Consider the following 13,315-nt stretch of genomic DNA (forward strand, 5'->3'; position numbering starts at 1 on the left):
CACTTGGGGTCGACGTTCAAGTGCGGGCGCTCGTCACGACTGTCCCCAGAGCCACGACTTCTCACAAGGATCCGAGGGTTTTCGGCAGCTAGCAACACGCCGGGCGCTGCAGTTTCCTGCTCCAGCTGGAGCAGGGCTCTGGCACAGCAAATGGGCCTTCAGAGTCCATTCAAGATCGAGCCAACCCAAAACGCGCTGCCCCAAAGCAGGGGACCGCATCACGCTGCTGAGAAGATTCGCCAGACCCGGCCCTGCCACTGTGAGGATCGCAGCTAAACTCAAGGAGGAACGGGGAAGCCTGAGACGGGAGACATCAACTAATGCAACGCCCAGGTGCTTTGTCCTGACACCTCCACGTGCCACTACACCACTTCCAGTGTGCCACTGCTCCAGGAAGTGTATTTCTCCAGAGGTACAACAGTAAGAGGCCAACAGCGATGGGCAAAAGGCACCCCCTCGGCGGGCTGAACCTCAGCCTCCTCTTCGTAGCTACAACCCTCCAGCGCCTTCCTTCCATTTTTGCTCACTAGACTTTTTAGCCTCTGCAGCTTTCAGATGCTGTACACACACACACACCATTCCGAACTTCAAGGATTCATCGTTCTTAACCATTACGAATGAGACAGACAAGAGTTGAGGGGTAGGGGAGCATGTTCCCTTGCTATATTATTCTACACGGGAAAAACGTTGTATTTTTCCAAATGAACTGGGTGTTGCAATTCACGTAATGGGCCAGTTTGCACGACACCAAAGTCCACGATGGATTTTGTAACCCATGGTGCGGCTGCAGTGGGCATGGCCATCATTCTGGATGTCACCCTGCTCAGGGGTTGTCACCTTGGATGGACCCAAGAAGCATGGGCTCCGTATGAAACGAAGGGACCGTGCTAGATATGTGAGCTACTGACTTGCAACTATTTTAAAAGAAATGCAGCAAAAACAAGTTCAGAATAAGGCATTTTTAAAACCAGATTACATGTGCTTTGTTACTTGGTTTGTTAATCAAGCGCTCTTGATTTAGAGTGTGCTGCCGCTCCAAATCAAATTTCAGTTCAACTATTTTTGGTTACTGAAAAAAATCTCTTGAAGATAATTATGGCATGACAAAGGTAATGCAGCATTTAAGAAAAAGAAAAGGAAAAACCTTTGTTCACTTAGGGAGCAATCCAGTGCATGTCTAGACAGAACAGTCCCAGAGCTCCCAGTATGGCCCAGCTGGCTAGGGAGTGCTGGCAGCTGTGGGCTCTGTTGGGTCTAAATGCACACAGGACCGTGCCATAAACGGATATCAAATATCCACACAAAGCTCAGTCCTTTTAGGGCAGCAGAAACTTTTCTGAAGATTTGCTGGCCCCGCATCCCAATTCAAAAATGGACATAAAGTTTGTGCAAAGACAAGGAGCACATTAATTCTGCTCTGCCACCACGTATGTGGCAACAATTTACATCTCTTGGAACTTTTCAGTCCTGTTGCAGAATTTCATGCATGTGTGAACAGTGGCAGCACACAGACTGTGAGCTTGTCTGTGCAGCAGAGGGGGAATTGCAACCACGGAAGGGCGGCTTGGGAGGTGAGGGCCAGCATGCTTTTAGTATTAACATTTAACTTCCAAGGTTGTTTAAAGTTTCTTTTAAAAAGTTGCACACACATTTCTACATAAAAAGCATTTCCAGACCTGCGAACTTAACTGTTTAATCCCCACAAGAAATGGAAGACCCATATGGGAACCCCACAAGCAGGACAGAAGCACGATGGCTCCCTCCACCCATGCTCCCCAGCACCTGCTTCACATCCTGCCATCAGCGGAGATAATATATAGCCACGGACAGCCTTACGTCCTCCCTGATCATCTAATGCTTTTTAAAAGCATCTGAACTGATGGCTGTCGTGACACCGTGTGGTAACGCATTTCACCATTTAACGTTGCATTGTGTGAGACAAACCTCTGGTATTGTGAGAGAGGCTCTCTCCTTATCTGCTTTTTCACCCTGCTTGTCTTTTTGCAGATCTCCCTCACTTGCCTTTTCTTCCAGCAACCCAGTCCTAGTACTCATAACCTTTCTTCATAGAGAACCAGCTCTGGGCCCTGGATCATTTTGGGAGTCCTTTTCTGCATGCGTGCCCCCTAAAAGCTTGCGGGGGTTCCAATGCAGGTTTAGAAGCTGCCCTGCCCTGCCACAGGGGTAGGACTCTGAAGAGCCCTGGATCAGACCAAAGTCCTCCTTAGCCCAACACTATTCTCACAGGGGCCAACTAGATGCTGCAATGGGACGCTCATAAGCAGATCATCAGCGTAACTGCACCCTCCCGATTCACGTCCCTGGCAAACGGTACACAGAGGGGTGCAAGCCTTCAGTACTCAAGGTAACCAGCGATCACAAGGCTAATCGCAACTCCTGGTAGCCATTATGCTCCCTGTTTGGCCCTCCTTTAAAGCCAAGCTGGCGGCTAACGCCGCTGCATGTGGCACTGAATTCCAGTTTGACTGCGCACGCACTCCGAGTCCGATCATTTAGGAATTCCCTTTACTTCAAAAAAAAAAAAAAAGGCTGAATGCATATTGGGAAAGGAAGCCAATGGCAGAAAGGGAACCAGAAGCCTCTGGATGGCAGCTCCCACCAAGCACAGCCAGCATGGTTTGAAGGGCAAGGATAGGGGGAGATCCTATCATCTGAAGGGCACTGGGTTGCCTATCCCAGAGAAAAATGGGCCCTGGATTGTTGTGTGGAACCCATTCTTCCAAAACACAGTCTTCAAGGGTTGCAGGAAGAGATTTCGAGTAAGGAGGAAGGTTTGGAGCCTGCAGCTGAGCAGACGCCAGGCCCAGCAAAGTCCGAGATAAGGCAGGCGATCGCTGGCAACCCATTCCAGACACAGTGAGGAGGTTTAAGCAGTGTACCAGTGTGCAAGGCGGCAGACTAAATATTGTTAAGCCCAGCGTCACGGTAAAGAGGACAGATCATCGGAGGCACGTCGGATGCTCTGGGTGGCTTAAGCAGGAGGTTCTGCCTTGAAGGCGTGGCTTACTCATTTCAGCTTAGAAGGAAGGTTTTGAGTTTGGAACCAACGTTTCATGAAGTTGCATTTCCTGATGGGCAGGATTCTAGCTGTGCTTCTTTGTCACTAACTTCTGCCATATTCTTCACCTGTAGTTTACAGCCAGCCTGGCTATCAGCATTAACAGAATAAAGTCTTTAGTTATAAAGACACTGTCGAATGGCACAGCGATACAAATGCGACCTACAAGATGCATAGAATTCTAGAGACAGACACACCAGCCTGATGGATGAATAACATTTCCTGGGGTACAGATTTAGCTCAAGCTCCTTCCAATCAGGACATAGCCATCTCCCTACCAGAATAAGGGTTGTTACTCAAGCTTGCGTCCCTTCCAGTCAGCTGGGTGGTCGGCGTGGGGAACGGGATGCTGTAGTAGTCCTGGAAGAGAGAGACAGGAGGGGAAATTCAAGCACATCTTGAATAGTTTTGCAAGGGACCGGAGATCAAGTTAATATGGACTATGCAATTCATCCTATTAAAGCGAGAGCCGAACAAAAAGGAAGACAGAAAAGCAGCAACCTTGTTCAAGAACTGGGCTTCTTTTATTAGTTATTGGCAAAATACAGTTCACACATCCAGAAATCGGGCATGTTTGTTTAAGGGATTGCAAATATTTATTTGTACACTCCATCATTTCAATTCTTGTTGAATTTAGAATATTTCCATGTGATGCAGCTTGCTGTAAGAATTAAGTGTTACAAACCATGTAGACAAGGCAGAAAAACGTCATGTGCCGTTTTCCTACAATTGAAAGGAAGGAAGGAAGGAAGGAAGAAAGGGAGAAGGGGAATCTAACTCACCAACGGGAACCTTGTCTGAAGCATCTGTAGGTCGTCATAGCCATAAACTTGTGGCTGCAAAAGAAAAAGCAGTTAGGAATGAAAAAGCACCACGTTTTTAGATACTACAAGTGTCCTATGGGAAGCTATGCAGTATGTGAGTGTGAGTGTGCTAACGAACCATGATTTGTTAATCACGAGCACCACAGAAGGAGAACCTATGGTTTGTTGCTGGGCTGTGAAGTCTGGAGCGCTTAAGCCATGGGCTGTCGTGACTTGTGCATGAATACAGAACGGTGGGTTGTTTGTGGCTCGTTGCACCAGGCAGTGGCCAAGCGTGGTGAAAAAAGGCCTCATGCGAGCAGCAAGCGCACAAGCCTGTGTCTGAGCTGGATGTTGCAAGCAGGAGCAGGATGGAGGGCTGCTTCGATTGCATCTGGTACCATCTCGGTTTGCTCTCCCATGCTCTGTCCCTCCCGCCAAGCTGCGGCTCAGAGAGCTTGGCAGGATCTACTGGCATGGCTCTCATGGGTCTTGGGAGGTTGCCAAGTGAGGGCTACTCACTGGGTAGGCGTGCAACAGCCCCGGGGCCATGATGTAGGGATTCGGCAGCAGCGGTGGCACTCCAGGGGGCAGGTTGGGAGGCGCCTTTCCTGGAGGAGGAAGGAAGAGTTACACCAGGCATCACACAGCACTCCCCTCTCACATGGATGGCGAGGGAGCTTGGAACGGTGAGAAGCAGTGAGGTGCAGTGGTTAGAGCACTGGACTAGAATTGTGGAGCCCTGCGTTCAGATTTCCTCTTGGCCACAGAATCATAGAAATGGGCAGGACCGCCTCTGCCATGCAGGATGCAGCCACAGCATCCCAGGCAGATGGCTGGCCAGTCTGTTTCAACACCCGCAGCCAGCAAGAGCCCACCAGCTTCCAAGTCAAAGGGTGGGCTTTCCCCCCTCCACTGTTTAGGTAAGCTGAAGCTCACTGGGTTGGTTTTGGGTCAGTCACTGACTCTCAAGCCTAACCTACCTCACAGGGTGGTTATGAGGATAAAAACAGAGGAGGAAGAGGATCGCGTGCACTGCATTGGCCTCCCTGGAGGTCAAAAGCAGGACAGAAATGTTACAAATAAATATACGCAAAGGATGCTGCTGCTGAGTAACAGGGTGGACAGGGAGAGAATGGATCCCTGCAGGAAGGTTTCTGGGCCTCGAGAACCAGAGCGCCAGTCCCTGGGGTGGCCTGAGGGACTTCGGACAAGGGTTGCACTCTGGAAGTCAAGCACATGCTTTGCAGGCAGAAGGGCCCTGTGTCCTGCTGCTCTCCTCTCCCGGAAGCCCAGAGAGGCCTCTCCCAACTGTGGTGCCCTCGGGCTGCGTTGGAGTACAACTGCTGGCAGTGCCAAAATCGCTTCAGGGTGCCTGCATCTCTCTGCGCTGGACGTCTCCACGCTTGCAGGATTTTATCGCGTATTTTTAAGCACTGAAGCAGTCCAGATTGTTTTGGCTGTATTGCACAGCAGAGAGGTGTCTTATTAGTAATTCAAATGAAGTGAAATACAAGAGAAGGAAAACCCTCTGCAGCCCAACACATCCGGAGGGTACCAGGCTGGAGGAGACCGCCCTGGGGATCTGCTAGCAGTTAGGCCAGACTGTACTGAGTGAGATGAACCGAGGGTCTGAACTCTGCTTCCCCGTCCTACTTAAAAGCAGCCCTTCGAGTCTAAGTACAACAGATGGGAATCCAGACAGAACACAGAGGGCAGTCTGAACTCCTCCTCTTTTCCCGCCCACGCTGCAGCCGCGCCTGGCGGTGTGGAGAAGGCACCTGACGTGGTGGCCACCGAGCTGCGGGTCGTGGCCGTCACAGTGGAGTTGCTGCTGAGGCTGAGGCCCAGGCTGCTGACGCTGCTGAGGCTCGATGAGGCGCTGACCGCTGGCGGTGCAGCTGAGACGGTACTGGAGGAGGTGGAGAAAGTGCTTGCGGAAGAATGGAGCCCGGCTTCGCTCTCCACGCTGGTGTGCTGCAGGCAAACAGGAACACAAGAGGCAGGACGAGTGAGGAGAGCGCCCGGGTTCTGAAAGTGGCGGCGGCGGTGGGGAGCAGCCAGGAAGCCCCTGACCGTACGTGTCGGAGCACTGCAGTTCAGCCAGCCACTCTGGGGTCTGGCCGCATCTGGTTGCGGCTCCGCGTTTGATCTGGCATGCCCATCGCCTCTGAGAAGCTACTGGCCGAGCTAGGCAGGGACTGGGAGGGCATGCCTTTCGCCAGCGCCCGGTCGGGCGGCAGCCATCAGCACCGAGCCAGACTCCGCACCGGCAGAAGGATTTGGACTTGCGCAAGGCGGCTCAGATGATGGCTAGCATTTTTTTTTTTAGCAATAAAACATCTTTCCATTCAGGCATCTCCATTGTTTCTGAGGCAAAATGCTCTTGCCCTCTTAATAGTCTACAGTGCAGCATAACTTCTGCATGTTGTGTATGTTACATGGCAAACAAAAACTGTGTGACTTGCTTTATCACGACAGTCACTTTATTGTGGTGGTCCGGAAGGGCAATTCCAAGGGCAGAGTCGGAGCATGTGTCCCTCCTATAGATTAGGGACAAGAGATCTCAAGGATGGGGTGGGATGGGGTGCAATTCCTCAGAAGGTCCCGTTTTCCCTAATCTCCTGTTGGCATCCCAGCTTCCAAAGACTTGGCAGACTTCCCTGAGCCTTGGTTCCCAGCAGCTTGAGCTTTAAGGCTAATAGATAGCAGTACTTTTGCCCCATCCACCTCTTTCGGGCTTTCTGCACCATTCCCTTCCTCACTACGTATCGAGCAAGGTATCAGGCGTCCCACATGCAGGAAGTTTAAAGCAAAGCCTCCGCAGGCCTGAGTTTACTGAGCAAAACAGGAATGCCAGGTGCCTGATGTGATATACTTCCTGCCAAATTGTATCATTTGGTACTCCTGATAAAAGTGGTGAATGGATGTTGGTGTAACCCCATACCTCCACAGAAAACACCCTGCCGACTTAGAGAATGAACAAGTCTAAGAGGCTATTTTAAGCTCAAAATCCTAGTTCATTATGATTAATACTTGTGTGAAGGAGAGCAAATATTTCTCTCTTTCAGCAGCCCATGAGATCAAAAGCTGTAGCTCAATAGCACAGAGACATGGCCCATAGAATCACGTTTAAGCTGTCAAGATGTTGACGGTGGGGGTGGTAAGAGAAACAGGAGTAAGATTCCTACATCCCTGTTCTCATGGACCAAAGAGTGCTTTGTGGCAAGGGAAGCTCCATCTTCCTTGGGGAAATCCTGTTCACTGATCAAATGCAGGCGACAACTTCCTCTTAGAAAGCAGAGCAGAATTCCAGAATTATTTCACAGAATGCAGTTTCTCCTAGGTAAAAAGGTACTCTTGTTCATGCAAAGAGGGTGAGGAGTAGAAGCAGCTCCTTACCCTGAATAACTCATAAAAGGGCACCAAAACTGTCTTAGTTTGCTTGCATCAAGACAAACCCTGAACAAGCTTTCCCAGCACAGAAGACATCCAGGATCCCCGTGGACTTTCCCTCTTCCCATCAGGATGCTTACTCACCAGGAGAGTGGATGTTGACGTGCGACCAGAGGAAGTGGAGGAGGACAGGCTGTTCTGTTGGGTTGGTAACGTGCTGCAGAAAGAGAAAGCCAACGGCAATCTATATTGTCAAAAGCTCAAGGTCTTTCTGGTTGTGGCCCCCGACTGTGACATCCACTCTTCCTTGGGATGATTCCAGTTTGGTTACAGCAAACAAATTCTCAAGCTGGATGCTCTTTTCCACTTTCTATCTAAATTATATTCTGTGGCTGGAATTCTTTGCATGTTTAACGAGAAAAAGGTCCTCCAACTCCAGGGGCACTGTGGGATTTCTCTGCCTAACATGGAACCTTATTTGTATTTTTTCAGTGGAAAAAATAAAGTATGTTTGGTTTTTCAGTTCCCTCTGCCAGTTTCGTTGAGCAACAGCAGCTAGCGTAAAATTCATCATATGAAAATCTGCAGGTCGCCTTCAAGAGTAGCCTCTTGCTCTGTTCCTGTCAGCTGGAGAAGAGACAAGGCCTTCCCTGGACCATCACTGGCCCTTCCACACATGATCTAGGCTAGCATTTTATCTGTAGCCTGATGTTTCAGGTTGTTCTCTACACTGCATACAGCTACTGCCTTCTGCTGTTTTTCCTACCCAATTCTCAGAATTCCCTTTCAATAAAATGTTACATCATTGCTGCTTTAATTTTAATTCACATTTTTTGCTCTCTCAGTGAAAGGGGATATGAATACGGAACTAAACACACTCAGGAAACACAGAGATGCTGGTATTAGGTGCATTTTGAGAAGTTCGGCTTCAACTGGAAAATCAAGAATCTGACCAAAGCGAACGGTCAATTCAGTCCGGCAGCAGGGAGTGGTCCTGGCTACACTGATGCGGGAACAAAGCTTCTGTCAGGGCAGCCCAGTTCTGGTAGCGGAAATGAATACCTGGGCCGTGTATGTGGTTCTGCCGAGAACACTATGTCTTCCCGAGCCCTACGTTGCACATGGCACCACTTCTGAAGCTGACCTTCACCTTTGGGTGCCAGGGTCCAGGTAAAACATAGCAGATCCCTGGAAGATTCAGTCTGCCCGTCTTTGCCTGCCTGTCCTTGGCCACGAAAGGTGAGAGACATGCACAAGAAGAGGAAGGTGAAGCCAGTACCTGCTGTGCTGCGTGGTGGCTGTGCTGGGGAGCTCCTCGCTGTGGTTCAGGCTGCTGAGCACTGACGAGTGCTGGGTGGCCGTGGTAAGCAGGGACGTTGCAGACACAGTGTCACTGAGAGGGGCTGTGATGCTGGGGGCAGAGGGGGAGTCAGATTTCACAGTGGGGCCTGTGGAGCCTGTGAAATGGGGCAGCAGGAGAACAAACACGTGTTAAAGGGATGCAGTATTTAAGGGATTCTCCCCATATTCAATGCAAGGTGGGTTGCTTTTAAAATACAATACAATAGGGGGGAAACCCCTAACGTTTACCTTTAAAAGCTAATCAAACAAAGAAAAGGTGAGCAATAAGAGCAGTTCAGTGATACAAGCACAAACTGAGCCCAAACTCGGTTTTGAGAAAGGGAGAAGAAAAAGACCCAGGGCCACTACTTATAGACAGTCGTGCGAGTGCCAGACTGACATGGCTGGAGGGAACACTCAACAGACGAGGGGCCAAGACTAAAAATGCCCATAGTCTGGAAGCGGGCCCTCGGTGAAGAACCCCAGCCATGGCTGCAGAACAGCCCATCCGGGCTTCCTTGCAGGACCAAGCGGGGACCGACTTGACTTTCACACAGGAGACTCGGTGAACAGGGCAGGCTCGCGAGCCCTCCGCCCCGTTGCGCCTCCAGAGCACTGCCGTGGGGTAAATGCCCACACTGGCTCTTAAGCTCCTTGTGAGAGCCCTGCCAGGTAGGCCAGTGTTACAGTCTTGAAGACGGGGGACTGAAGCAGAACGGCCGCCAGGGAACTCCAGGATCGAGAACCTTGCACTGGGGGATTCTGCATCCCGCCGCTCTCGCCCTGGGCTGCTACTCCACATGCCTGTTCACAGTACTCAACGATTCTAAGCCTCTTGTTGTGCAAAAGGTGCCAGAGATGGAGGGAAGGGCTGCCTCCGGTATCTCTTCTCCTGCCCTCCTGTCCCCAAGCAGGACTTACCCTCGGCTGTCTGCGTGGTCTGCAGCTGCGTGGGTGGCACCGTGCTGAAGCCATTCTAAGGAGAAGAGCGAAAGGAGAAGGCAAAGGTCAGCTTCAGAAACAAGGTTCAGTTTGGCCTTGGGCAGATTGGACTGCAAAGGTAAACGGAGCACATGAACAGAACATGGACAGAGTGCAACAGGAAGCACCCGGGCAAAACAGACCTTACCTTGGACTGGGTCAAGTCTTTCTGGGGTGAGGAGGAAATGGAGTTTGGGTATCGCCGGGTCTGAGTTGATCTCTGTTCATACAGGGGTCCCTGAGCACTGTTCTGGGAGGTATACGTTGCTGTGGGCATGGTGCCACTCTGGTAACCCGACTCCTGGTTCTTATTGGACGAAATCGTGGACAGAGACTCGCTGGAGAAGGAGGGATGGGCGCAAATGCAGCGTAAGCAAATAAAAAGTGACCAATGTCTGGAAGAGCAGAATGACAGCTTGCCTATCTGAGCATAGGGGTTGTGGTCCAGGCAATGGACGTTACCTTGAGAGCATGGCATTAGTGCATTTACAGCTCTGCCCCACCACCAAGCAACCCAAGGCAAGGCATGACTCTTCCCAGTTAATTAGCATTCCAGCAACTTGCACAAATGAGCTTGGTTGTTTGATTCATTTCTATACTATTAACCAAGATGGTTCCCTGGGCAGTTCACAAGGTCGAAAAACAGAGACAGATGCACAGGTGTGCATGTACCTGCTAACGGGTCCAAGTCATACACTGACCCTTGCTGCTGTGTTTGAAACAGCAGCAAGGCCTGCTCTACTCTGACGCTCTAAAATGCAAGCCTTCCTCCAGCCCAGTGCCCGCTGGAATTAAAGATGCTCAATACACAGCCAGCCCAGCCAGCCTCAAGGCCAATGGTCAGGAATGCTGGAAGCTGTGGTAGTCCAAAACCTCTGGAGCACACCAGGTTGGGACAGCCTGCTCCAGCCGAAGCATGTTGTAGCAGAGTTGAGCAAAAAGACTTCCAAGCTATGAGGAGGCTAGATGCTGTCCAGCTAGTCACTGACACAGATGACCAGCAGGTTCTGCCAAAGAGTAAGGCATTTGCTTCCTTGCCAGACAGCCAAGAGTGGGCAAGAAAGGACCCCCTAGTGTGGACCTGAGCCTCAATTCACTGTCTCTGGTATTTTTACAAGCATTCTAAGAGTCATACACAGTTGGAATTATTTTAGGGAGGAGGAGAATTTTGGATGGCTGTGCTGGATAAGCAGAAATATTCTCACTCCCCTTTCGAAGGTTAGGGTCACTCAAGTCCCCACAACCATTTGCAGCCAAGAAAGAACACCCCCCCACCCCGCTTCTCCCACAGCATGATGTAGCCTGAACTGCCTCTCACAAAAACAAAGGCTGGACATGCTGCAGAGATCCCTCAGGCCACAACAACACACACACGCAAGCAAACGGAGGTTTACCTTGCAGTACTTGTGTAGAGGCTGCCCGGAGGCTGGCTCACAGAGGTGCTTGTGGCTGGCGTCGACTCGTACTCTGAGAGTACGGGCTCTGAACCGAACTGCAGCGCCCCAAACTGCAAGTTGAGCCCCGAGATGTCCGCGGAGCCAGGCATTTCTACTGCCAGAGCAGGGATCTGAAAGAAAAGGCAGCCCGTTTCACATGCGCAACACCAGCTGGCTGCCGAGTTAAGAATATGATGCATGAACCCTGGGGCAGGGCAGCCTCTGGATCCCTTGGCGAGGCTACAGATGGGCAGAAGATGCTTCACACAGCCGGATGAGCAGTTTCCCATCCCGTACCTTTGATGTCAAGGATGCTTTCTTTTTCTGTTGCTTCAACTTCTGCTGGGCTGGCTGAGGACTTGAAGACTGGTTGTCAGAGGAGCCTGGGGACATCTGAGGAACAGGGTTGGTTTTGCTAGCCAGTGGGGATGATGGGGGTGGTGGGGCTGTGACAGAGGCTGTCACCACAGGCTGCTTGTCCTGCAGGAACACTTCCATCATGGTGGAGGCGGGAGGGAAAGCCTGTCGCTTGGCAAAGGGGCTGTGCACGGCAGATTCGGTCGAGTTCTTTAGATCTGTGCATCCGGAAGAAAAAGAAGGTTGAGGGGACACTTTCTCTGGGGGCTGTGATATGCAAAAGACTGCTTGGTTGTTGAGATGTTGAACATCTTTATGTAGGAGCAACGGGGTGGGAACATCCCCTGCGTATCTCTTATAGCAGGGGGAAGTAAGTTGGTGCCTTCCAAAAATTTTGGACTAACAGTGCCAATTGACCCTGACTGCTGGCTGGGGGTGATGAAAGCGGCTGTCCAAAAACTCTGGGAACCAGGGTCGCCTGCCAGTGTATTACAGCAAAGCACACAGTACTGTGTGTACCAGGCCTGAACTTTGCTCTAGTTCTAGACCCGGGTGGAATAAACCCCCAGGAATGAATGATGCAAGCTGGCCATGACAATGTGCATGCCATTCATTTCAGCGGGTCTACTTTACGTAGGCAAAACACCCCAGTGGACCCAACTCAGCCAGAGTCCAGCTGGCCATTTCGCATCGCTCTGTTTTGGTATCTACCAAAGTCATCCTATAATTCAAGTGCAGCTTTGACTACAGCAGGACGACTTGTGGGCGAGGACGATCAAATGGTCTTTCACCTGTACACACACACGGCAAGTATGATTTGGACAAGTCAGGATTTCACTGCATCGCCTTTTTCATTTTTGGGTTATGCTTTTCAGAGCTTCTAGGTGGAACAGAATCTGACAACAGGGTGTCTGCTTGTTTGGGCACTGTAGGAAGTCAAGTCAGCTCCACTGCTGCATGACCAAATCTACTGACCAGGACTTCTGTGGCATACACTGTCCCCCCTTTCGGGCTATGGAGGAGCCAAAAAGGGTCTACTGGTATGCGTGGCCCCACGAGGCACAGCAGATGGGTTGAAATCAAGACGCCTTTAACAAGGTGAAGGTGGGGCCACTTTCAAGCCCTTGTTTAAGTCGCGCTTCCCATGGCATCAGAACTAGCCCTCGGCAGAGGCCCTTCTGCACGCGTGTCCCCGGCGTGACCCTCTTACCGTACTGCACGAGAGACGAGGGCTGGCCTGCGGTGCCGATGTCCCAAGAGGTGGCAGTGCTACTGCTGCTCCCGGACGGCTGGGGGTGCTGGGCGGCCAGCTGAGCCAGGGCCTGCGCGGTCTTGAACTGCTCCAGGAACTGCGAGCCGGTGGTGGCCGTGGCGCTGGCACCGCTGCTGCTCTTCGCTTCGCCGACGTCGCTGAAACCCTTCCCCAGCATGCTGACCTGCAACGGGGGGAGGGAAAGGAAGGTAAGCGACCCGGTGCGGCGGCTTTGGGTCGCAGCCTTGGGCACGAATCTCCAGCCAGCCACGAAGCAAGCAAGGTGGGTGAATGCCGGGGAAGCTCTGCCTTATGAGGGCAACTTGCACTCCGGCGAGACCAGCCTCCTCATTCCACACCGTTGGCCAGCCAAGCACCCCCGAACGCAGACCACAGACGTGATGACCTTCTACTGACAAGTGCTGCTCCTGAACCTGCAGGTCCTCTTGAGTTCTCGTGGCCGAGGGCTGCTGACAGCCTTCTCCCCTCATATGCTTGCCCAATCCCCTTTTAAAAGGCAAAAGGGAGGCCTTGGGCAAGCCGCTCTCAGGATGGCCTTGGAAGAAGGGACAGGCAACTCATGCACATATGCTTTGGATGCCAGCTCCCATCAGCCCCAGCCCACGGGACCCATGTGCAGTAAAGCATCTGGCCAGCCCCAAGTTGCCCA

The 13,315-nt window shown here is 51.5% G+C and overlaps 1 protein-coding gene across 7 annotated transcripts in view; it reads right to left on the reverse strand.

The window, feature by feature from the left end:
* UBAP2L (ubiquitin associated protein 2 like) overlaps nt 1-13,315 on the reverse strand; it is a 39,332-nt gene that overhangs the window by 5,356 nt on the left and 20,661 nt on the right. For all 7 annotated transcript variants that reach the window (XM_044448406.1, XM_044448412.1, XM_044448411.1 and 4 more), the window contains 11 exons: nt 12,604-12,829; nt 11,334-11,611; nt 10,995-11,167; nt 9,749-9,938; nt 9,541-9,595; nt 8,558-8,735; nt 7,423-7,495; nt 5,664-5,859; nt 4,405-4,493; nt 3,862-3,915; nt 3,358-3,439 (listed from right to left, as the gene is read on the reverse strand). In XM_044448406.1, the coding sequence (XP_044304341.1) occupies nt 3,358-3,439; nt 3,862-3,915; nt 4,405-4,493; nt 5,664-5,859; nt 7,423-7,495; nt 8,558-8,735; nt 9,541-9,595; nt 9,749-9,938; nt 10,995-11,167; nt 11,334-11,611; nt 12,604-12,829 (1,594 nt within the window). The remainder of the gene's footprint in view (nt 1-3,357; nt 3,440-3,861; nt 3,916-4,404; nt 4,494-5,663; nt 5,860-7,422; nt 7,496-8,557; nt 8,736-9,540; nt 9,596-9,748; nt 9,939-10,994; nt 11,168-11,333; nt 11,612-12,603; nt 12,830-13,315) is intronic.

This window comes from Varanus komodoensis, unplaced genomic scaffold, assembly GCF_004798865.1.
Source record: "Varanus komodoensis strain SLA01 unplaced genomic scaffold, ASM479886v1 scaffold55, whole genome shotgun sequence".
Classification (NCBI taxonomy): domain Eukaryota; kingdom Metazoa; phylum Chordata; class Lepidosauria; order Squamata; family Varanidae; genus Varanus; species Varanus komodoensis.